Source organism: Glandiceps talaboti, chromosome 18, assembly GCF_964340395.1.
Source record: "Glandiceps talaboti chromosome 18, keGlaTala1.1, whole genome shotgun sequence".
Lineage (NCBI taxonomy): Eukaryota > Metazoa > Hemichordata > Enteropneusta > Spengelidae > Glandiceps > Glandiceps talaboti.
This window is the reverse complement of record NC_135566.1, coordinates 19,302,248-19,324,136: the sequence shown is the minus strand read 5'-3', so window position 1 is coordinate 19,324,136 and position 21,889 is coordinate 19,302,248. Positions and strand designations below refer to the sequence as shown.

The 21,889-nt window shown below is 34.6% G+C and overlaps 1 protein-coding gene across 1 annotated transcript in view; it reads right to left on the bottom strand.

The window, feature by feature from the left end:
- The window catches only part of LOC144448878 (E3 ubiquitin-protein ligase TRIM37-like), a 33,421-nt gene extending 11,789 nt beyond the window's left edge, over positions 1–21,632 (bottom strand). The window contains exons 1-11 of the mRNA XM_078139215.1: positions 21,492–21,632; positions 17,377–17,478; positions 16,008–16,048; positions 14,610–14,729; positions 8,187–8,274; positions 7,114–7,239; positions 5,381–5,504; positions 4,001–4,193; positions 3,408–3,458; positions 2,006–2,087; positions 655–731 (exon numbers count right to left, since the gene is read on the bottom strand). Coding sequence (XP_077995341.1) covers positions 655–731; positions 2,006–2,087; positions 3,408–3,458; positions 4,001–4,193; positions 5,381–5,504; positions 7,114–7,239; positions 8,187–8,274; positions 14,610–14,729; positions 16,008–16,048; positions 17,377–17,478; positions 21,492–21,512 — 1,025 coding nt within the window. The 5' untranslated portion in view covers positions 21,513–21,632. The remainder of the gene's footprint in view (positions 1–654; positions 732–2,005; positions 2,088–3,407; positions 3,459–4,000; positions 4,194–5,380; positions 5,505–7,113; positions 7,240–8,186; positions 8,275–14,609; positions 14,730–16,007; positions 16,049–17,376; positions 17,479–21,491) is intronic.
- Between the last annotated feature and the right edge of the window lie 257 nt (positions 21,633–21,889).

Sequence of the window (21,889 nt, the reverse complement as noted above, 5' to 3'; positions counted from 1 at the left end):
TGTAGTATACTGTATAGACCTGTTGACAGTTCCAAGATGCATCACAAGTCACCATGTATTCTGTACTTGCAAGGGGATTTCAAGTACTTTCCAGGTGAACGGTTGCTACCTGACCATACCCTGGGTTTTACTAAACTAGTACAAATCTATCTCTGTCATTGATAGCATTTAGTCTTTTGTTTGTTTGGTTTTGAAGTAAATTAGTGACTCACATTTCAATAGAACGATTTCCCTTGGGGTTTTCACATAAGAATTAATATGCTTTTAATCAAATTGAAATCGTTTAACCATAAATTATATAGTGTATCAGAATTTCAGTTACCTGGTTTTAACTTCAGATTAATAATGTAATGAACACTAAAATCCTATCCCAGTTATTACAATTCAGTGAATCCAGAGTTTAAAATGGAAATAGCAGATGGAATGAAAGACTTTTTTCTTTTGTAGCAGTTTTTCTTTAATAGGGCTTCCATGTATTAAAAATCATCATTCACAATCATGTACATCATGTATGTATGATTTATCAGTTTGTAACCTCATGAAAAGTGATCACATTCAAACTTGGAGATTAAAAAAAACAAGAGTGAACATGTTTGCAGTAGACTGTTTACTTCTATATACTGTGAATGGAGATTTGTGTTAGAATGTACTTACTTAGAAGTCTCTGGTAATCCTGCAGACAATTCTAGAAATACAGAGAGGTAATTGCCTCTGACCACACCATTGCCGTCCTGTGTAAACACAAAGTATAAATCCAATCATTAGGTGTATCTTGACTTTCCTACTACAAATCACTCTCACCAATAGATTACATAACATCTACTTAAAACATGAATTGTTCAGTTATGGTGACATGGTGTGAGGACTTTCTGGTTGAGTGATCTCCAGTCAAAGTGTTGTATGCAAACATTAATCTCAATCCAAAGGAGACCTCCCTTTCTGCTTACAGATCCTGTAAATACTTCATTCTAACTGTTTCTGTTTAGTCTCTTTCAGGTATTATTTATTATGTGCTGTTTTTCTTTCAATGTTTCATCAGGACATTAACAAAGTTTAACAATGGAAAGACTCTGTTGGAAGATAAGATAGTAATTCATGTACTGTCCACGATATTCATGCTGTCTGAGCCACAGAGTCGCAGGAGACTGTTTTGACTTTCTATGTGTATAACTAGTGTAAATTGTCTACAAATAAATTGTAATTACTCTAAATAGATTGAATGCATACATGACTGGTTTTCTGCATGTCATTCTCCTTCACATAATGCCCTCAAATGCAATTTGACAAACAGCATTTTCTTGTGACACACCACAATTAAGTATTCCTGTATCCCTTGCTATGTGGTGAGAAGTGTGTCCTCTTAATGCTGTACTGGTCAACGTACATAAATTTCTTGTGATGCATCAAACTTTAGTTTTCTGCTATCCCTTACTATGTGAGTCATGAAGCATACCCTCTAAGCTAATTTCATATGCATACCAATATCTTGTGAGGTACCAAAGTTTGATATCCTCAATCTGTGAATTGTTACAAGAACACTATGTTTCTAACTTTCTGACCAACAACCCAAAATATTGGTTTTTTATTAGATGATACTGTGCACCTCAGTAATTTGTAAGGTGTTGATGTTCCATGCATCTTATTAAAGTAGATATTACACTACAATAATATAATGCCGTCATAGTTCTTCCAACCCCTTACAACTCAAATCTGTATGTTTAACAAATAATAGTTGTTTGTACATAAGTGTTTACTGAAGGGTTTGCCCATCACTATATCAGGAAGTGTGTCTCACTCACAATACAATACTCTGCTGTGCTGTTCAAGGATAAGATTTGGACAATCTCTGAGTGACAGGATGTGGTAATTTGTTCTCAAACTTATATACTGGATTTTCACAAAGGTTTCACAAGTTTGAGAAAGTCATCACCTTCTAGTACTTGTACTTCCAACAACTGAGCAATCAAAAGAGAGATAAAGTAACAGTAGTGTATGATTTACTTACTGGGTATACTTTGAGTCTCCAGCTCAGACCTGATACATTCAATGCAGGACTGTATACTGGGTCTGCTTTAGCTTGCATGGAGCTATAATGGAAAAAACAAATCCTTAATAAAACTGACCAGTAAACTTTTACAGTAATGTTCTCCCAGCCTAGTGACTTGTTGTCCATGATCAAGTTTTTGTACTCCCCAAATTATTAAGAGCTCATATAGTTTTAATCAGGCAGCACAAGATATTTTTTGTCTCACAATTTTTCTGTTACAAATTACGCAAACAAAATACAGACACTGATAGCACACAGACACATCAAATGTTACATGTTATCTCACTGTGAACACAATGAAATGCTTTGTATTTGTATCTTCTTTGACTCACCTGACAGTAATGTTGATTCATGTTCACAATGAGATAAAAATATATCATTTTATATGCATGTACACTACCAGTATCTGTATTTTGTTTGTGTAATTGCAATAAAAAAGACTTTGTGAGACGTAAAAAAAAAGCACTGCGCTGCCTCATTGAAACGCTATACTCTCTTACTTTTGGTAGTACTCCAGGAAACAACATTGTCAAGCCAGAAAGCTAGGTCTCTGGAGTATGTTATCCAATCTTCACCACATAGATACAGTAGAGTTTTTTATCATATAGCCTGTATTTTTTATAAGAATTGATAACTTTATATAATTTCTTTTAACGATTAATGACTGGTTGTCTTCAAAACATTTTTTCAAAGCCATGAAAAGAAAACTTTACAACATATTAATCTATTTTGCATTGTCCTTTTCATAACTTTGGATTAGGATTCAAATCTAGGTGTGAACACCAGTCTGGCAGAGTTGTAGAAAAAGTCAGTACAGAACAAAAGAATTATCTCATGTAATCCTTACTAAGATAACAATAATGTGATGAACAAGGACTGAAGCATGGCCCTTTAAGTCTAAAAGGTCTTGGATTATTACTATCATATCAATGAAATCATAAGAATTAAATAAGATAATTTTTTTGTTCAAGATTGTCATCAAGACCCAACTCTTAATCCTAATCTGACATTGACAATCAAATCAAGTTTACTTGCTAATGAGGCTGGAAATAGACTCCTCATGTTTGAGTTCTGAAATATATTCACTTTTGTTATGACTATAGATTTATATGGTAACAAAGGCTTATTTCCAAATGAAATGAAACTAACTGCAAAGCAACGAAACTGACTGGAAAGAGAACAAAACTTTTAAGCAAACAACCAAAAAACACGGAAAGGAGGTCAAGAAATAGTTGAGTGACAACTAATTAAACATGACCTTTTATTTAAAAAATCAAAAAGAAATAGAAGTTATGCATCTATACTTTTGTCTTTCAAAAGGAAAAAACAAGTTGTTATACTTTCAGTGCTATAGACTTACCTGAAACTTGCCATCACAAATCTACTGTTGTCATATGCAGGCACCAACTCACTGTCAAAGAAAGACATCAAATTCAATCACATTTCACCATGATGATTCACACTTGCAATCTACCAATTTGACCAATTTCACTTTTTTGATTAACTAGTTTCATTACATCATCTTTATTAAAATTATTCTGTAGTTGAAGAAGAAAGAGAAAGTTCAACTGGGTCGGGACCTGAACTTGGCACCTCTTGAACAATACTGAACTTTGCCACCCAAACCGATGTCCAAGAACCATGACACTGACCCGTCTTACAACACTCTTCTCTCTTCTCTACTTTATGAAACTCAACTTCAAACTACATAAAACAATGCCGATGCACACAACAGTTTGGAGAAAAGTGCCACTGGTCAAGACTTGAACCTAGGACCTCTCGGAAACTAGTTAGGTTAACTACAACAGCACTATATCAAGGCTGACATCCAAGACCCATGGCATTTTCCATTGGTCACACACCACACTCCCATCTCTTCTCTCCTTTGGTAAAATCACCCAATTTGACCAAAACTACAACATACAATACCAGCTGGTATATATTAGCACTAACCTTGTAAAGTCAGCAGGCACTGGAGCAGTTACAAATGAAGCCATTGGTTTTCTATGTACCTGTGTAAACATTTGTAACAGCTCTGTACTCTTACTGATCAATTCACTCTTAGTACACGATCTTAGCTGGTGTTCTACTTCTTGTAGTAGTGATTCTAGTAATTCAGTCTCATGGTTTAGTTGATTCTTTTGACCTGCAATACAAACATCAACATGTTATTGAACCAATTCAGTACTGATAGTATCTCATCTGCAAATGAGAGAAAGTAGAATGCAACAGCTAATTTCTCACAGTCTTTAAAATGGCCAGGCATTTTCATGACATATAGATTCTGGAGAGTCATCTCATGATTTTACATCACCTACAATTACTTGAAATTTCTGAGAAAAATCATGTTGATCTTGTGCCTTTATAAGGTATCTTTGCAGTGGGCTATTGCATCATGGGAGTCAGCAGAAATAAAATATTCATGATTGTACAATGAATAGTCAGGAGAGATGTTTTATACTGATGGGAATAAACACTCAGGAGTCATGAATATTCACTACTTCCTGAAGTAGTGTTCCCCTTTCAGTAGTCTTGTGTTTCCTGTGATGTTAGTTTGAACTGATGTGATAGGTTGAGTTTATTCAATAATTTAGGAAACTGATCCCCTATTACAGCACATAGCAGATTACTGTTCACTTGTTATCTTTGATACAATCACGCCAAACCAAATAAGAAACTGTATATGCTACAATTTTAGATCATAACAAAGTCGCAGTTTCTTGCTACATTTGGTCTGAATGAAATCAAACAATTAAACATACTGCAATTTAATGCAGACATGCAGTGTTCAGGTGAAAACAATTTTCAGTATCAAACACGCACTGATGAAACTTAGCACGGTGGCATGTTAGTTCATTTCACCTAGGCCAAATGTTGTGAAAAACTATTCATTTAATCTTGCTAGCTTGAAGTGTGGCATGTGTAGATTTTTATTGGTTTCTGTGTGATTGTATCAAACAAAGCCAGTGAACAGTAGCCTGCAATGCGCTGTATATAATTGAAGACTGGAAATGCAGAAAATTTTGAACAATAACCATTGCAGAGTTTTCAAATGCTGTCATTTTAATATTGGCAATTTTCTTGAAAAGGAACACACTCTCTTGATAGTATTACATCACTTTACTGATTTTTTTTTTTTAATTATGCACAACCATACATACCAGATTTAAAACATATCTGCTGATGTTGCAACAATAACAGATTTCCTCAATATTTTGGTATGTATAACCATAGACAGTGGAGATAGTTTTTATTATACCATTGTCTATGGTACAATAAATTTTATAGGATTAACACCTTGGAGAAGAGACAAAAAACGTAAAATCGTCTTACCCATCAAAGTGATAAGTTTACTCTTGAGTTGTGTTTCTAGTCTAGCTATCATCATCTCTACAGCATTACGGATTTCACGAACTCTCTCATCCTTTGCAGTTCTAACACTTTCTACATTGCGTTCCTATACAAGAAAGAGAAAATGTTGAAATTTTCAGTAAGGAATATCAAATAAACAAATGTACATGTTTACTAACGATGGACAGACTCCCTGTTTTCTTGTCATTTTTTTTACTTGAATAAAATTATATTATAAAATGCTAATTTATGTATATAATGCATTCAACACATCAATGTCACCTTGGGTTTACATGTCACTTACAGGAGCAGCACAAGAAAGCTGAATACTTAATTAGTAAAAAGGCAAGAAAATTCAATTGCTCTACCCAGATAGACATCATTTGGAAATTCACGTAACACTTATTTGCTTTGAAACAAACGTTGCCACTGAAACAGATTTTATACTCAATACTCAATGTGTACACTCTCTACATGAAATGGGTTTTTTCAGACAGAAGAATAAATTGTATTTGTAACTTGACTCATGTGGTGATGCCACCAAAACTGGTTTCAAAGTAAGTGTCTTGTTATTTACTAACTGATTTCTCTGTATGCCTAGAGTTATATCTCTATATTTGGGTATATTGCTAACTGGGTGTCTGCACTTCAGATACCATTACTGTAAATCATTTTGCTGTTCCTCTGGGTTTAATAATCTCAAGACTTTGTACAGGTTGCATAAAAATAAGTATATTCCTAATATCATATCATGTTTTACTTTGACTGCCTTCAGTCTGTGGAACTGAGGTCAATTTTAACTGAATGCAGTGTACCAAACAAACTGCTCAATACACACCAAACAAACTGCTCAATACACACTAAAATTTAATTAGAAATAAAAGAGTCAAAACACTGTGCTACAAAAGTATTTAGAATGAGGCTTTGAAACTGATATATTGTAAAATATGTAGACTGACTCTCACAGCTAAGACTCGTGATGCAATGGTGTATCACTGAAAGAACAGTAGAGGTGAAAAAAGAGTTTCAGTTTGGTGTTTCTTAGAATAGGGGGAAATTTATGTATGTGAAATCATGAAATGACTTTCTAGAACCCCAAATTTATGACAATACCTGTATTTCCCAGGGTGGCAGTCCTCTTTAATAACCATAGAAACAGGTGATATTGAATTCCGTGGATAATAAGTCATAATTATGGCAATTCATTTAACAATGAACCTAGAGTTCCATGAATTACTGTCATTGTTACAGTTAAAGGCCCATGATTCAATCATAGGTTCTTGCATGAATCTTATCTTATCCGTGGAGACATACATGTAATGTCAATCTTTGGTCCAACTCTGTCTATAGTTCTGTAAGACAGCTGTTGTTCACATCCATACCACTTCAGGAAATAGATGCATTTTCATAAACTATGGGTTCTGGAGAGTCATGTCATGATTTTACATCACCTAGTATAATTAATGGTAATTTCAGAGAAATATCAAGTTGACCTTGTGCATTTAATAGGTCATCTTTATGATGGGCAATTGCATCATGGGAATCAGCTGAAATGATTAATTTATTGGTTGAACACTGAATATTCATGACAGCTGTTTTATGTATAGCATTTTTGTACTCATGAATATTCAGTCCTGTCTCTATTTCCTGGAGTGATGTTCCCCTTTAATCATAATCTGACAATGAAGACATTTATTATTCAAAGAATGACTTACCACTTCCTGCACCAGGCTAATAAGTTCCATCAAACGTCTTCTGAGTGCTGCAACTTCCTCTGTGATTTGTGTTACATGTTGTTCATAGACTTCCTCTAGAGGCTTGAATGTATGTCCAGAGTGCTGCTAAAACACAATAGTTCTATTGTTCATTATTCTGATTGTTCAGTCAATTAACCATACACAAAGAACAGAATAGGGAGGGGTGTCATAGGAGACTAGAGTCATTAGTATTAACCTATTGTTATGATCATGACTGGAATAATCCATCACAGCACTGAGATAAAGGGCCAGTAGCAGACAAAAAAACAACACACTACTCTGCAATATTTTGCCGGCTACTTTTTCATTCAGAATTTGTTTAAAAATTCTATGTTTCAACCAGCATATTGGGCAGATTTATGGTCTCAATCGTAGATATCTCCACCCACTTTTTACATTTTACTGGCCACTTTTAAAAAGAGCTACATGACTGGTCACATCTACATACTGGTACACAATGTAGTAGTATAGATACTTGGTCTGTGTATCACAGTATAACCACTGTACATGTAGACTACAGTCTAATCCTTAATTCTATATAGTAAATCTCAGGATGACAATTTAGATATAACACACCCCTTGCAAATTACCATTAATGATACAATTCTCTGATCTGATAAACTGATACACATACTGTACATTGTAGTTTCAAAACTAAAAAGGTCAGCTGTAAGTGTAAGTATGGAATTTGTTATTTTGACGAGGACTGTTGGTTGACCAAGGTAGCCTGAATACTCAATGATTCTTTATTTAGTTGAACTGCTGTCATTTATTTGTTTTCAAACTGGCTGAGTAGTTTGACAAGTGAGACTGAGATTAGTAGCAAGTCAGTGAATACATGTATGTCTGTCAAAACTAGGTCTTATCCAATACACAAAACAAAATGAAACAAAACTAAAGATCAACAGAGGCTTCTAGTATTAATGAACAGTTTCTTTTTTACTTTTCGTTCCATTTTGTTGAATACTATAAGCCCCAAATCAGCGTGGAAAGCATACAGACATGATAGCATAGAGTGGCTACATACTCACCATGCCTCCCCAGAGAGCACATTGATGGCATATACATTTCCTGCAAGTCCAGCAATACACACTCAGTTTTTCTTGATGTATTTCACATCTGAAATAAGAACAATAGGTGTTTTTCTTGATGTCTTTGAGAATATACAAATTACAAATTACCTAGACTTCAGAGGACTGTCTCAACTCATTAGTTTGCAGAGTATATATAGATGTACATGAGTGGAAGACCAATATGACATCCACAATACATGTATGAGAGGAATAGAAATGAATATACTAGTACATACAATCATGTATATCTACTGTATTACTCATCAGACAAATGGTATAAATGCAGAGACAATCTGATCACATCCAGACAATCATCGACAAATTGACTCAATGAACAAATGTATAAATTACAATCAGTATCATGTTGTGGTTTTGTCTTTTCACTCTGTTTCTATTCATTTTAAAAGATTCCCACCCAATACTGTGCTATAGTATACAAATTACATATAGGCAACTATTAAATATTACAGGTCTATGATAGGGTAACTGGTCTTACTCTTATCTTTATCTTCAAATTAGTGAAACACAAACCATACGTCCATTAGAAATTCATATATGGAAGAAAATTATCCCTGCAAACATCAACATTGATTTTCCAATTTTATTCTTTCTATCAGTATCACATGCAAGATGTCATGTTGGCATAATTATAGTACATACATACTTTGTTGTAAGATTGGCCTCATTTACATGTAATTTACTAATTATTTTGTTTCTCATGGCAGACATGACCGACACTTAATATTTCTTGAATCTGACAACCCCCATCAAAGGTTTACATCATACATCATATGGGACACAACAAATACAAAGACCCACCCTATTCCTCTATGTAAGCACAAGCATTTAAATATTAAAATTGACCTCTTGACCCCAGTTTCTCATTTTATCAAAAATTACCATAACCTAGAATCCAGTCATGTGTGCATTTTGTTCTTGCTATTTCCTAGTCTATCTGCTAGACCTCGGATGTTCTTCCGATAGAATACGACACATGCCCGAACATCGCTATCGAGGATGGAACATCCAAGGTCTAGCAAATGTCATCAGGATATATATAACTGCCAATCAGAGAACCGTATTAGCGACAAGCACAAACAGAGGACAATAGCTAATTTTTCATGCATATTCATCTTAAGGAGATGCTTGTAAAAATAACCACCAATGCGTTAACTAAAATGTGTGAATGACAACGTCTACACACTCATCAAACACAATTATCGTAAACTGATAAGACATAGTAATGACATAAATGTGTTTGTCAACACCTGCATGCAGAGATTGAATATATTAAAGTATATATATGCATACATGGCCCAACCCACTAATCTCATTGGAATGTCCGGTCTGAAATGACATTTGCTAGACTGTTCGGGCAAGCCCTCACTGCGAACTTCCTTCACTTATAGTATCGAAAGAAAGCCTGAACGTCGAGCAGCAAGACTAGCTATTTCCCTACTACTGGCATTTTGCTGGCCAAACCTACAATTAGATTGCTATTTCCCTACTAAGCTGGCATTTTGCTGGCCAAACCTACAATTAGATTGCAATTTCCCTACTAAGCTGGCATTTTGCTGGCCAAACCTACAATTAGATTGCAATTTCCCTACTAAGCTGGCATTTTGCTGGCCAAACCTACAATTAGATTGCAATTTCCCTACTAAGCTGGCATTTTGCTGGCCAAACCTACAATTAGATTGCTATTTCCCTACTAAGCTGGCATTTTGTTGGCCAAACCTACAATTAGATTGCTATTTCCCTACTAAGCTGGCATTTTGCTGGCTAAACCTACAATTAGATTGCAATTTCCCTACTAAGCTGGCATTTTGCTGGCCAAACCTATAATTAGATTGCTATTTCCCTAAGCTGGCATTTTGCTGGCTAAACCTACAATTAGATTGCAATTTCCCTACTAAGCTGGCATTTTGCTGGCTAAACCTACAATTAGATTGCAATTTCCCTACTAAGCTGGCATTTTGCTGGCCAAACCTATAATTAGATTGCAATTTCCCTACTAAGCTGGCATTTTGCTGGCCAAACCTATAATTAGATTGCTATTTCCCTAAGCTGGCATTTTGCTGGCTAAACCTACAATTAGATTGCAATTTCCCTACTAAGCTGGCATTTTGCTGGCCAAACCTACAACTAGATTGCAATTTCCTGCAGGTTAAAACTGTCATTATGGTTGTTGCATTAATAAATGTGATAGAGGGATTCAATGTTTTTTTTCTCAGACAATAATGATAGAGGAGTGTGAAATTTGTAAAACAAAAGATATCCCTGCTAAGTCCAGGTATGTTTAAATACACTTAAAGGGACCACTTTCACAGAAAGTCAAAGTTGTTCAAATCTCTCCAAACCTTGGCATATAAAAGCTTGTTCAAATCATGATCCTTTCAAAACAAATTTGGGTTTCTGCATCTTGCTTTCAAGGAAATCGACAATCTAGTTTTTATTTCAGAATTTGGTGGCCATTTTGATTTGAATTCTAAATTGGGTCAATTTTGATATCACTTGACCTCTACTAGGCTCTAATTCTCTAGTTCAAAATTTTTTGCATGGCAGCCCTGATCTTATTTCCCCTTTGTAATTTTTTATTTTAGCTGTATGCATATAAATTTTCTTGAACAAAACAACAGTTAAAGACTTTTTTATTTCATAGTCCATACTACAATTACTATATGTTGATGGCCCACACTTTCAACAAATCATGGGATGGAACCCAATATTTTACAAAAAGGATTTGAGAAAACTTAAAAGTTGGACGTTTTCATTGATTTTACATGTAAGGACAGTCAAGATAAATTGATAGATGACCTTTGTGCATAATTTATCCAAATTGGACAGGTTGTGCAATTTATGTCCCGTAGGTATGTAAATTACTAATTTACTTCTGGTACAGAACTGTACTGTACTGTAAGTGACTGAGTAATTCTAGCTGTGAATTCACAACATGTGTTTCTAAATCTTATCGGTGACCTTACTTTAACTTTTCACAGCTTGCTTCATGACTGTTATCAGATTAAAGATCACCTTGAGATATAGTGTGTGCAGTCTTATGTTTAGTGGAAATACCAACATTGGTAGTCAATTGAAAAACAATCAAATATGTTAGCTATTTACATTGTAACTTGTAATCAACGACAAGGTGCCTACAGTATAGTATGAGTGGATAGTGCAGAACTATTATATTGCTTCTAACATGTGTACACATTATTTTGATATCAGATTAAGCCCTCCAGGCATTTGTCTGGTACAGTGGTAGTATAGATCTCTAACATGTACCATAGAGTTTGGTCAAGAAAAGTATCTAGTTTCGACAAATGACAATAGGGATAAATTAAAATTCTGTCACACAAAATGCGACCCTTCCCTAATTCAATTTTCAAAACTATGGCCTTCCCCTCCCCAGAGATCCAATTTGTAATATATGGCCCCTCTCCGAATCCCCCCACCCTCCCCAACATGTAATTACTAAGGGTTCCCTAAGTACAGCTGAAACTCACACATGTAGTAATCTACAAGCAAGACTCAGAGGGTGATGGTTCATTAGACTTCCTGCATACATACATATTCAGACAACAGCTGTACATTTTGTACATGAATTATTTAGTTATCATACAGCTGAAAAACGCTCACTTCACAACAACAGGTTTCTCCTTACTGCATACTACACATGAAATATCATTTCCTTTGCTAAAAGACTGGAATACCTAATACTATAATAAATTACCACAAAACACAGACAACAATAGATGACAAATCTAATTACAATTTCAGATATCTCTACACAAACATGTGAAATTTTGATACACTGCAGTATTGCATCATTATAATATGACCCCCTACAGATTTCAACACAGCATACAGGCATTATTAATAGAAGTTGAGAAGGTCAAATGTCTGAGAGTTATTAAATTCTAGACAGTTAGAAATTATGACTGATGTATGTCTAACACTCTGGTGTCTATAAAATCATAGAATAACAATAAAGTGATACATGGACTTGAGTTTGCAGTACACATAGATAATGATTGCATATAGATCAACGATTGAATATCATACAGTTGTACATGTATATGAATTCTAACATTGATTGTTATATTATATATAATATTTAACAGTAGTGAAAAAATTAAAATTAGAGGTACACTAATGCACACATAAACATGGGCATGAGAGCACAGACAGACAGACAGACAGACAGACAGACAGACAGACACATACACAAATTACTGACCAATTCTAGCAGACTTGGAGCATGTCGAAATACAGTGATAACACTAGCATTGTGCATGTTGGGTGGGTGGATGAATGTTTGCTTTAAAAAATGGTGATTTGAACTGAAGCACAGCCTGCATTGGGAGATAGCAATTACCTTGACCTCAATGTCTTGGCCTATATCCCCACTCTATAATTGAAATACTACACTATGTATCACCTTGATAGTCGGTTTTTTTATGGCATGACTAGCAAAGATAACATGCATGAGTGAAAGGTCCATTATGACCCCTCTTTTCAACTGATGAAAGTGCAATGAATCAAATTTGGTATGAAAAGGATGACAACCAGCATAACACCAGGTTAATAAAAATACCGCCAATGGCATTGTAGCACAACTGTAGTTTTTAAAAATGTTTATCCATATGCTAGTCTATGCTAACAATAGGTGTTTATTTGCTGAATAACTATCCAGTTGCCTATCCAACCATGTTGCTATCTTTACGATAAATGCTATCATTTGGCTGTTGCTATGGGCGTGGTCATGTTGTTAGATATATTTGCATACATTTGTGTATGTTTTTGTTCACTTGTGTATGAATTCCTGATATTGTCTTTGCAATATAAGTGATCATTTGGCTGTTGCTATGGGCGTGGTCTTGTTGCTAGGAAAATTTACATACATTTTTTGAATGTTTATTCAATTGTCTATTAAACCCTGTTGTTATCTTTGTGAAATACACCACCGTTTGGCTGTTGCTATGGGCGTGGTCATGGTTACTAGGGTATTTGCATACATTTTTTGAATGTTTATTCATCTGTCTTTCTATTCCTGTTGTTATCTTTGCAATATACGTGATTATTTGGCTGTTGTTATGGGCGTGGTCTTGTTGCTATGCAAATTTACATACATTTTTTGGATGTTTATTCAATTATCTATTAAACCCTGTTATCTTTGTGAAATACACCACCTTTTGGCAGTTGCTATGGGCGTGGTCATGGTTGCTAGGGTATTTGCATACATTTTTTGAATGTTTACTCACTTGCTTACCAGAAGATGTTGTTATTTGACCAAAATATACTGCCATTTGGTTGTTGCTAAAGGGCGTGGTCATGGTCGCTAGGGCCAATTTTGTCAAAATGTTTTGAAGAAAATCTGCAGAATAACAGTTTCAGAAACATCTCGCCAAGTTTCAGACTAATTGACCAAGTACTTTTTGAGATATAAGTTTTTGACCAAAAATGAACATTTTTACACCTAATTTGCATATCACTCATGGAATCATGGTATGCTTAATATTTCTTCGTCCATACATCCCTAGATACATTCCCATTAAATTTCAGCCCAATCTGCTCAGTAGTTTTAGAATTATAGATTTTTAACCAAAAAGACACATTTTTAGCCCTAATTTGCATATCACTGATGGAATCATCCCGTCATGAACAAATCTTACTTTACACCCCCTTAAGAATATTCCCACCAAATTTCGCACCAATCTGCCCAGTAGTTTCTGAGTTTAAGTTTTTTTACCAAAAATCACATTTTTTGACCCAAATCACACACCTGTGATGCGATCATTTTGATTTGAACAATTTCCCAACTAGACACCCAAAGTAATGGACCCACCAAATATCGTGGCAATCGGTTCAGCGGTTTTTGACTTTAAGTTGTTTACACACACACACACATCCACACACACACACACACACACACACACACAGACAGACAGACGCCGGGCGATCCCTATAGCACTACTGAACAAGTTCAGTTGTGCTAAAAACAGTTGTACACAGTAAGTGTATAACTACGGGAACAGTCAAAGTAACACCATAAAAATAACTATGGGGATGGTCAAACTAACACCAAGACAATCACTGCAATAGGTCAGTCTTCTTAACGGCACAAATCACTCCACAGTATATTATTCGTATGAGCATGACTAAGACGGGCTAAAATTAGTTCACATTTTTTTCTAAAAACAACTTGGCCACATGCAGGATTGGAATGAGTGTCACATAACTGCAGGCTTTGTTGTAATCTGACGATGATTAATAGACGTGACATGTCCTCAAAATAATCAATCAGCATGGGAACTGAACTCATTTCCCTCTCGTTGTTATTAGCCTGGGGGCTTGGTTTAAAGGAAGCGATCTACTTACTTGTCTTTCTCGATTTCTTCTGATCTTGATGGTGGACCGACTAGTTGTAGAGTATCTAACTGATTGGTTACGTCTTCAGCCCATCTGCAGTTTACCAGTTCATGTAATTGAAGAGGTGCTCTAGGGAAGAAAACAAAGAGTTCTATTTAACCAATAGAAAGCCATGCTAGTGCATACATGTACGCTATTACTACACCTGTGACCAGTACATGTACCTATTTCAAAAATACAAATGTAGGTAAAATTGGAAAAGTGGGCCGTGACACCGACTACATGTATGATGGAGATCAATGAATCTGCCCAACAATGGATATGTAATGGTTCAATAGAACAAAGTATTTTTTTAACACAAATTCCTGGAAAAGTACAAATGTAGCCAGCAAGGAATTGTGGGATAGTTGGTTCTTTTTATCCTCTACATGCCTTCATCGACATCTCTGGTAATAATAGATATTTTCCACACACAAACCAAAATCCCAGTATCATCTTTTGAAGCTCATTTCTCTTTGATTCCTATACCACTGTTTAATTAAAGTATTCAGACTAGAAATTATATTTGAATCAACATAATAACACAGGAGTTGAAATTTCATTCTAAAAATTCAATATTGAATACATTTTTTGGTGGTTCTTTTGCATACAAGGGAATATTACATGGATTAGGGGGATCACACACAGCTAACATTCTAAGGGTATGATGACGAAAAACACATATGACATTTCAATGAATAGAGATTATTATCATTTTTGTAAAAGTGTGTGAATTATAGGAATCAGTTTTCTATAGGAAGGTCAACAATACTGCCAGTACATGTACATGTATATTGACACTGGTGTTATCATTTCATGATACATGTATCTGGGTGTACTTGTACTTGGGGTGTTATCATTTCATGATATCTATGTGTACTTGTACTTGGGGGAGGAAGTGTTCAGCTTGAAATTCAATGCTAACTCTAAGGTCAATGTCAAACTGGATGAATTCCAGGCCTTCAACGACGTCACAGTCTTTGTTATAATAAATAGGGCCAACATCCTATTTCTCATGAATGAGTGACTCGTTTTACAGGCATTATAATTGAGATTTCCATATAATAAAATGTATTTGTCATGCCTTACAACCAGACTTGTTAGTCACACACTGACAACTCACATAATGGACATACTATGCGGAACAAAAATAAACAACAAAATAACTCAAACATGCATTGTTTCTTTTTGTCTGCTTGCTGACTTCATTTTCTTATTTCCTGTATTCATAAGTACATGACATGGGCTTGTTTTATGTGTGTGTGTGTGTGTGTGTGTGTGTGTGTGTGTGTGTGTGTGTGTGTGTGTGTGTGTGTGTGTGTGTGTGTGTGTGTATGTGTGTGTTTGTGTGTGTTTCCCACAACTCACCTACAATGTGGACACTGTGACCGTTGCTCTGTAAGCCATCTCTGTGAAATAGGAAATTTAAAGCACATGTTACTCAAAATACAGTCCCTGTGATAGAGGGTCTGTGGTAAAAATATCAAGCGTACAACACTCCAGCTTGTGTTATAGGTCTTATATTTGTAGTTTATTTGTAGTTTATTTGTTTGAAGTTTAAGTCAAGGTGAAAAAATATTGGATGACAAGGTTTTCACAGTGGATGATTTAAAATTTAGTTCATGAGGGTGTAAAGATTACCTGATAGTTGTTTGCACAATATTGTATATTTTTTGACACATTTAATGTTGCAAATATCAAAATTTACAAAATTGGAAAGAATGTGCTTCTAGTAAGTTCAACATTACAAGTACCTCTAATACACTAAAATATTCACTGTTGTTTGCATACCACATACTGTAATTTGCTGTTGGTGTAAGTGACTGCAATTGATAGCACCCACTATGACCAATCTTTCAGGCTATCCCTCTCTTGGTAAATTAAAAATCTCAACAACAAAAACCTTTATTCACCAGTGGATACATGGATGACAAATGTGTATTTGTTTTGAGTTTTGGATTTTTTTCATTTATAAAACAACTGTACTAGGTTTTTCTTCTTGATGAAAGAATGTGAAACAACATACATGTTGTATACCAAGTCCTTGTTCGTAACTCAATAAACTGCCAAAAATTTCAAAAATATGTAAAATGTTTGTTATTGCACATACAATAACAAACTTTTCATACACTGTCTAGTTTTCTGTAATGTATTGAGTTACAAACATTGACTAGGTATGTGTTGTTTCACATTCTTTTATCAAGTAGGAAAACCTAGTAAAGTTGTTTTATGAATGAAAAAAATCACCATTTGTCATGCATATAGCCACTTCCATTCTAAATTGTATGACCTCAAATAAAGAATTAATTACAAAGTAAAGGTAACTTAGAAATCAATATTGGAAATATTTATTGTTTTTCAAGTACACACACGTCTAAGTTAATTGAATCAAACACTGATGAGATGTTATTCTGTTGAATAGACTGTGAGACACATCATATTGTTCAGCTCAAAGGATTCTGTGATAGCTGATAGTACCCGGTAGTCCTCATCTGAACTGATTCAAAACCAGAACCGAATTTGATTCAATTTCAAACCAACTCAGAATTAAGATCGGGACACAAATATTGTATCTTGTAGACTATTACTATAATAGTCTACATTCCTATACCTGTAGACGTTCTCTATGATCACTGTCCTCTCCATGGAGATGATCATAGTAATCGTAATGCATACATATAGGAACTAGACTATTAGTATAAGTACTGGTGGCTAGCATTAAATGTTGGTGACTTACCCTTATACACATAAAACAGCAAAGTTTTGAACAGTGTGGACACAGCCTTGCATCACGCAATTTTTCCATACAAATGAAACATCGAAAGACTTCGGCTAAACTCTGTAACAGATAGACAACAAATAATGATATTAAAGTTATAGTAACATAATACAAATAAAATGATGACACTTTTGGGGTCGATACTCATTGCTGGGGAGTTTAGTCTTTGGATAAGAAAACATTCCCATCCTATCGCTCTAGAGTCTAAATATTATAAAATGCACTGCTGGACTGCTAACACATTTATATCATCCTACAAATTAACCAACTATAAAAACTAAGCCTAACCTGAAAGATAGGGGTTTCAACATATTTCACCATGACATTTACAACCAAGGAATTCTTAGTGACTTAGCATTTACTATTATACTCATAATACATGTACATTGTAATGAAATGAAATACATTTTTAATTACAAGTTGAATCACTTGACAAACACAAATATTTGGAATGATTATGATACAAAAATAGGTCTGTCAGGGCTTGTATTATACATAATTAGATAAAATACCTATGAATACATGCACTCACAATATTTCCAAACTTGTGTATTGTTTATATGTTACCCTAGAGACACAGACATGTACAAGTATCATTCCCAGGATCCCTTGCAGAGTATTCCCCCAATAGTTGATCTAGTCTGTCATAATTAGTCTAATGATGACAGACTTAATTGGCTTTAATTAAAACAAATACCCATGGTACTTCTATATGCACACTCACACCTGCTAGTATGTATTTCATAGACAGAAAGTTCTACAAATGCATTGAAGCCATGTATATACAATAGTGTGGTATGGGGTTCATTTCAAGACATTTTTGGCTGGTAATGGGGTCGTCAACCTCCCAAGTTAACCAGAGAAAGACAGGAGTATGGAACTAGATATGATCCAAGGCCAAGACATTTCTCAGTCTGGTCTGCTGAAACAGACACTAGAAGAGCATGAATTTGAAGTGTACATTTGCTACACATGTTTTGTGAATGAATGAGCATTGCTAGGCTATTCCTAAAGATGTACACAAAACATAACTAAATAATAATAGTGTTTGTTGACCTTCTTGTTTTGTCTAGAAATGCCAACAGTAGTGTCTACTTCTATTTTATAGGCTCATATCTGTCAGTTCATCATCAAAAGCAAACCTTGCAATCTTACTGTTTTACTGTTGTAACAGAGCAATATACATGTAAATGTTATTGTACATGTACTCAAACTTGGAAGGCCACATGTGTTATTATCAAATGTTCAAAAATTGCACTTCTCATACAACAGAACACTTGCCTATTATTCCTCAATATTTCTCTTCATTCAGCCAAGGAATATACCAGTGACCTGCAGGATTCTTGTCTATCGACTTGTAAGTTGTAGTGACAATCCTTAGGTCAAAAGTATTTTCCGAGTGAATGTAGAAAAATATTGGGGAATAATATAATTATATCATCTGATTGGCAGTAATAATATACATGTACAAAAAACATAGTATCGCTGACACAGCATAACCAATGATGTAGACACATATTGTTGTTACATACATCATACATGTAGATGTGCACTGTCATGACATTGAATAACCAGAGTATATATTCCATATTTTCTGTTGAACCTGGCTTCTGCATAATAGTTTAGAGTATAGTGACTGTGTACATAAACATGTTTTTATATACATTATATTTTCAGACCCATATTCAATTTTACAAAATAACAATTTGGGATTAATAAGTATTTGATAAGTATTAATAAGTACAATGTATTAATACATGTATTTGAAAGTTTCAAAAACTTATGTCAAAACCAGGCACACAGACAATACTGGTGATCATACGCTATCACTATGTATATTATTATTTATGAACTGAATATTTCTGAACCATGGCTGTTCATAACCCAGACAACAGCCAATGTTTACATGTTCATATTACTCTATTTTATTTGGAAACATTCCAAATTCAAACTGCAACGTTTTATTTGTGACTGATACAACAAATTCTGAATTTTAATATTCTTGTCACATATGCATAATTTAATAGTGTATCACACTATATGATTATATCGGGACACAAATGACCAATTCACCCAAACAGCTGTCAACAAGGAAAGAGCGTGACACTTATTCGGTGAATGAACCCTTACATTTAAACCTATTGAAATAATGACATTTTTGAATGACCAATTCATACCTTTAATGTGTCTTTATTTATTGAATTCTTTGTAAATTTGCCAAGATCATACTATTAACTGTGAACATTTAATCAGAATTACAGATCCTAAAAATTCTAGCAAGGATTCCAATGTCAGACAACGTAACGGCAATACATAACTACAGATATGTCAATGGGACATTCATAACCATTGGTTCTTTGTAATTGTTGGCTCTGATGCCAATAACAGTTCAGTTATTCAAGAGAACAATTGGTTTTTTTAAATGTCCTCTGTTTGGTGCTGCACTCACCAAGGTTTTAAAGTAGGCATGGCCAAAGCATGTTTTGACATATTCCAAACTGCTGGTAACTTATCATATATACAAATGTACATGCTACATGCTAGTTGCATTATCAAAAGTGCACCAACTTGATGATATGTTGATTGTAAGACTCTATGGTAGTTTGAAATAGGATAACCAATGATGAATAATCTGGCACTGGAGTATATGACAAAATTTTTGGCTTTGTAAATTGAATCACCTGACTTGCATATTATTATCAATTTCTATTACCCCCACAAATATACAGAGAAAGAAACTTGTAATTACACTTAGGGGTTAGATACAATATATTCCTATGAGACAACTGTCTTGGTGTTACAATACATGTACATGTAGCTCTCTACACTACTGTACAGTATTTTAGTAACACCAAGGCAAGTCTTGGGGCTAATTATAATATGATTCTGTATGAAAAGTGAGTTTGACTTATCACTTTCAATTTTGATTTTTATGAAAAAATAAATTAAAATTTGTCAGACATAAACAAGCTGAATCTAAAATGATAGTGCAACCATACAGAATATTTTGTTTTTTATATACTATAAACTAGTAAGTTCACCTTATGGTACGCCATCATGTCATAAAGCAATTTCTTGTGACTTTTCAAAATTTGATGTCCCTTAGATGTTAGATCTGGAAATATGTGCTCTGTTCACTCTGACCATGCTCCAACATAGCAGAGATGGAACATGTTTGAATGAATGTAGCACATACTTCCAGTGCTAGAAGTCCCCTAATAATACCTTCTGTTGTTGTACTACTAATGTACTGACTCACATAACTTCATTTTTTCAAATTAATATCATTTCAATCCACAATTAAAAATATATTGTCTACAGCCTAGGGACATTAATTTACTGTTGATGTGATATGTGTTAACTAGTAAAATCTAGTACATGTACACTGCACATATATAAATGTACGGTACCACCAAGGTATCATCCATTAGCATTAGAGGAAACATTATGAAAGGGGAGAAAGGGGGTTGTGTCAGTCAATGCCAATGGGTACTAAGTTGTATGGTTCGTGAGAAATATCGTAGTGTAGTGAACAATTATTTTGAAATACCATGAAAATCAAAGCATTAATATTTGAACTAGAATTTGACCACTTTTAAATTTAAATGTATTCGTATATCTGTTGTTATTTGACTGTTGAGTATGAAGAATACGTTATTAGAATGACGGTGCGAGATAATCCCACCACACCAAACTCAAAGTTAACTCCGTGGATTCGTTACTTCAATATATGGTAACAAACCATATATGTTTTGGTGCTGTCAATGTATACATAGTCGCCGGTAACCGTTACAGCATACAAGAACACCCTGGTGAATCACACGTCTGCACCGACTATGTCTTACTGATTACATTTTACTATCACGAGTTCGTAAATTACGACATACACTGACATTTAGTTACGGTTCTAATGCTAAGTTTCCTTGTACTCTATTGATAAATTAGCATGTTTGGTATCGACTTGTACAAGTCGAGACAGCGACTCGAAAATCTCCCAACTGGTGCACGGTGTGTGATCACAAATTGTTGCCGTCAGAACGACGTATTTCATTTTTTACACTTGTTTTACTTACCTCTACAGTTGCTTCCTCCATCTTTGTATTCCTCCACTACTTATAAATAACAAAAATACAAAACTAATCGAAAATTAATTAAATCTTGTTGATATTATCATACAGACATATGTACACACTCCTCTCCAGCTGACGGCTGGTAATATTGAAATTCAGTTGGTAATATGGGAACTATTGATTGGTCAATGTAGATCACATGATCATATATGCCTTCTGCTGCATTGCTCCCAAAAGAGGGCGCTCTAGCCACGGTACTGACGGTACAGATATAATGTGCCCATTGATATGTGCCATGTATATAATATGTATAGTTATTGAACTAATAAGTAATATTAAAGAATTCATGTAAGAAACAGGGACAAGAACAAGTATTTACATGTACCACATTTCAGACAAGG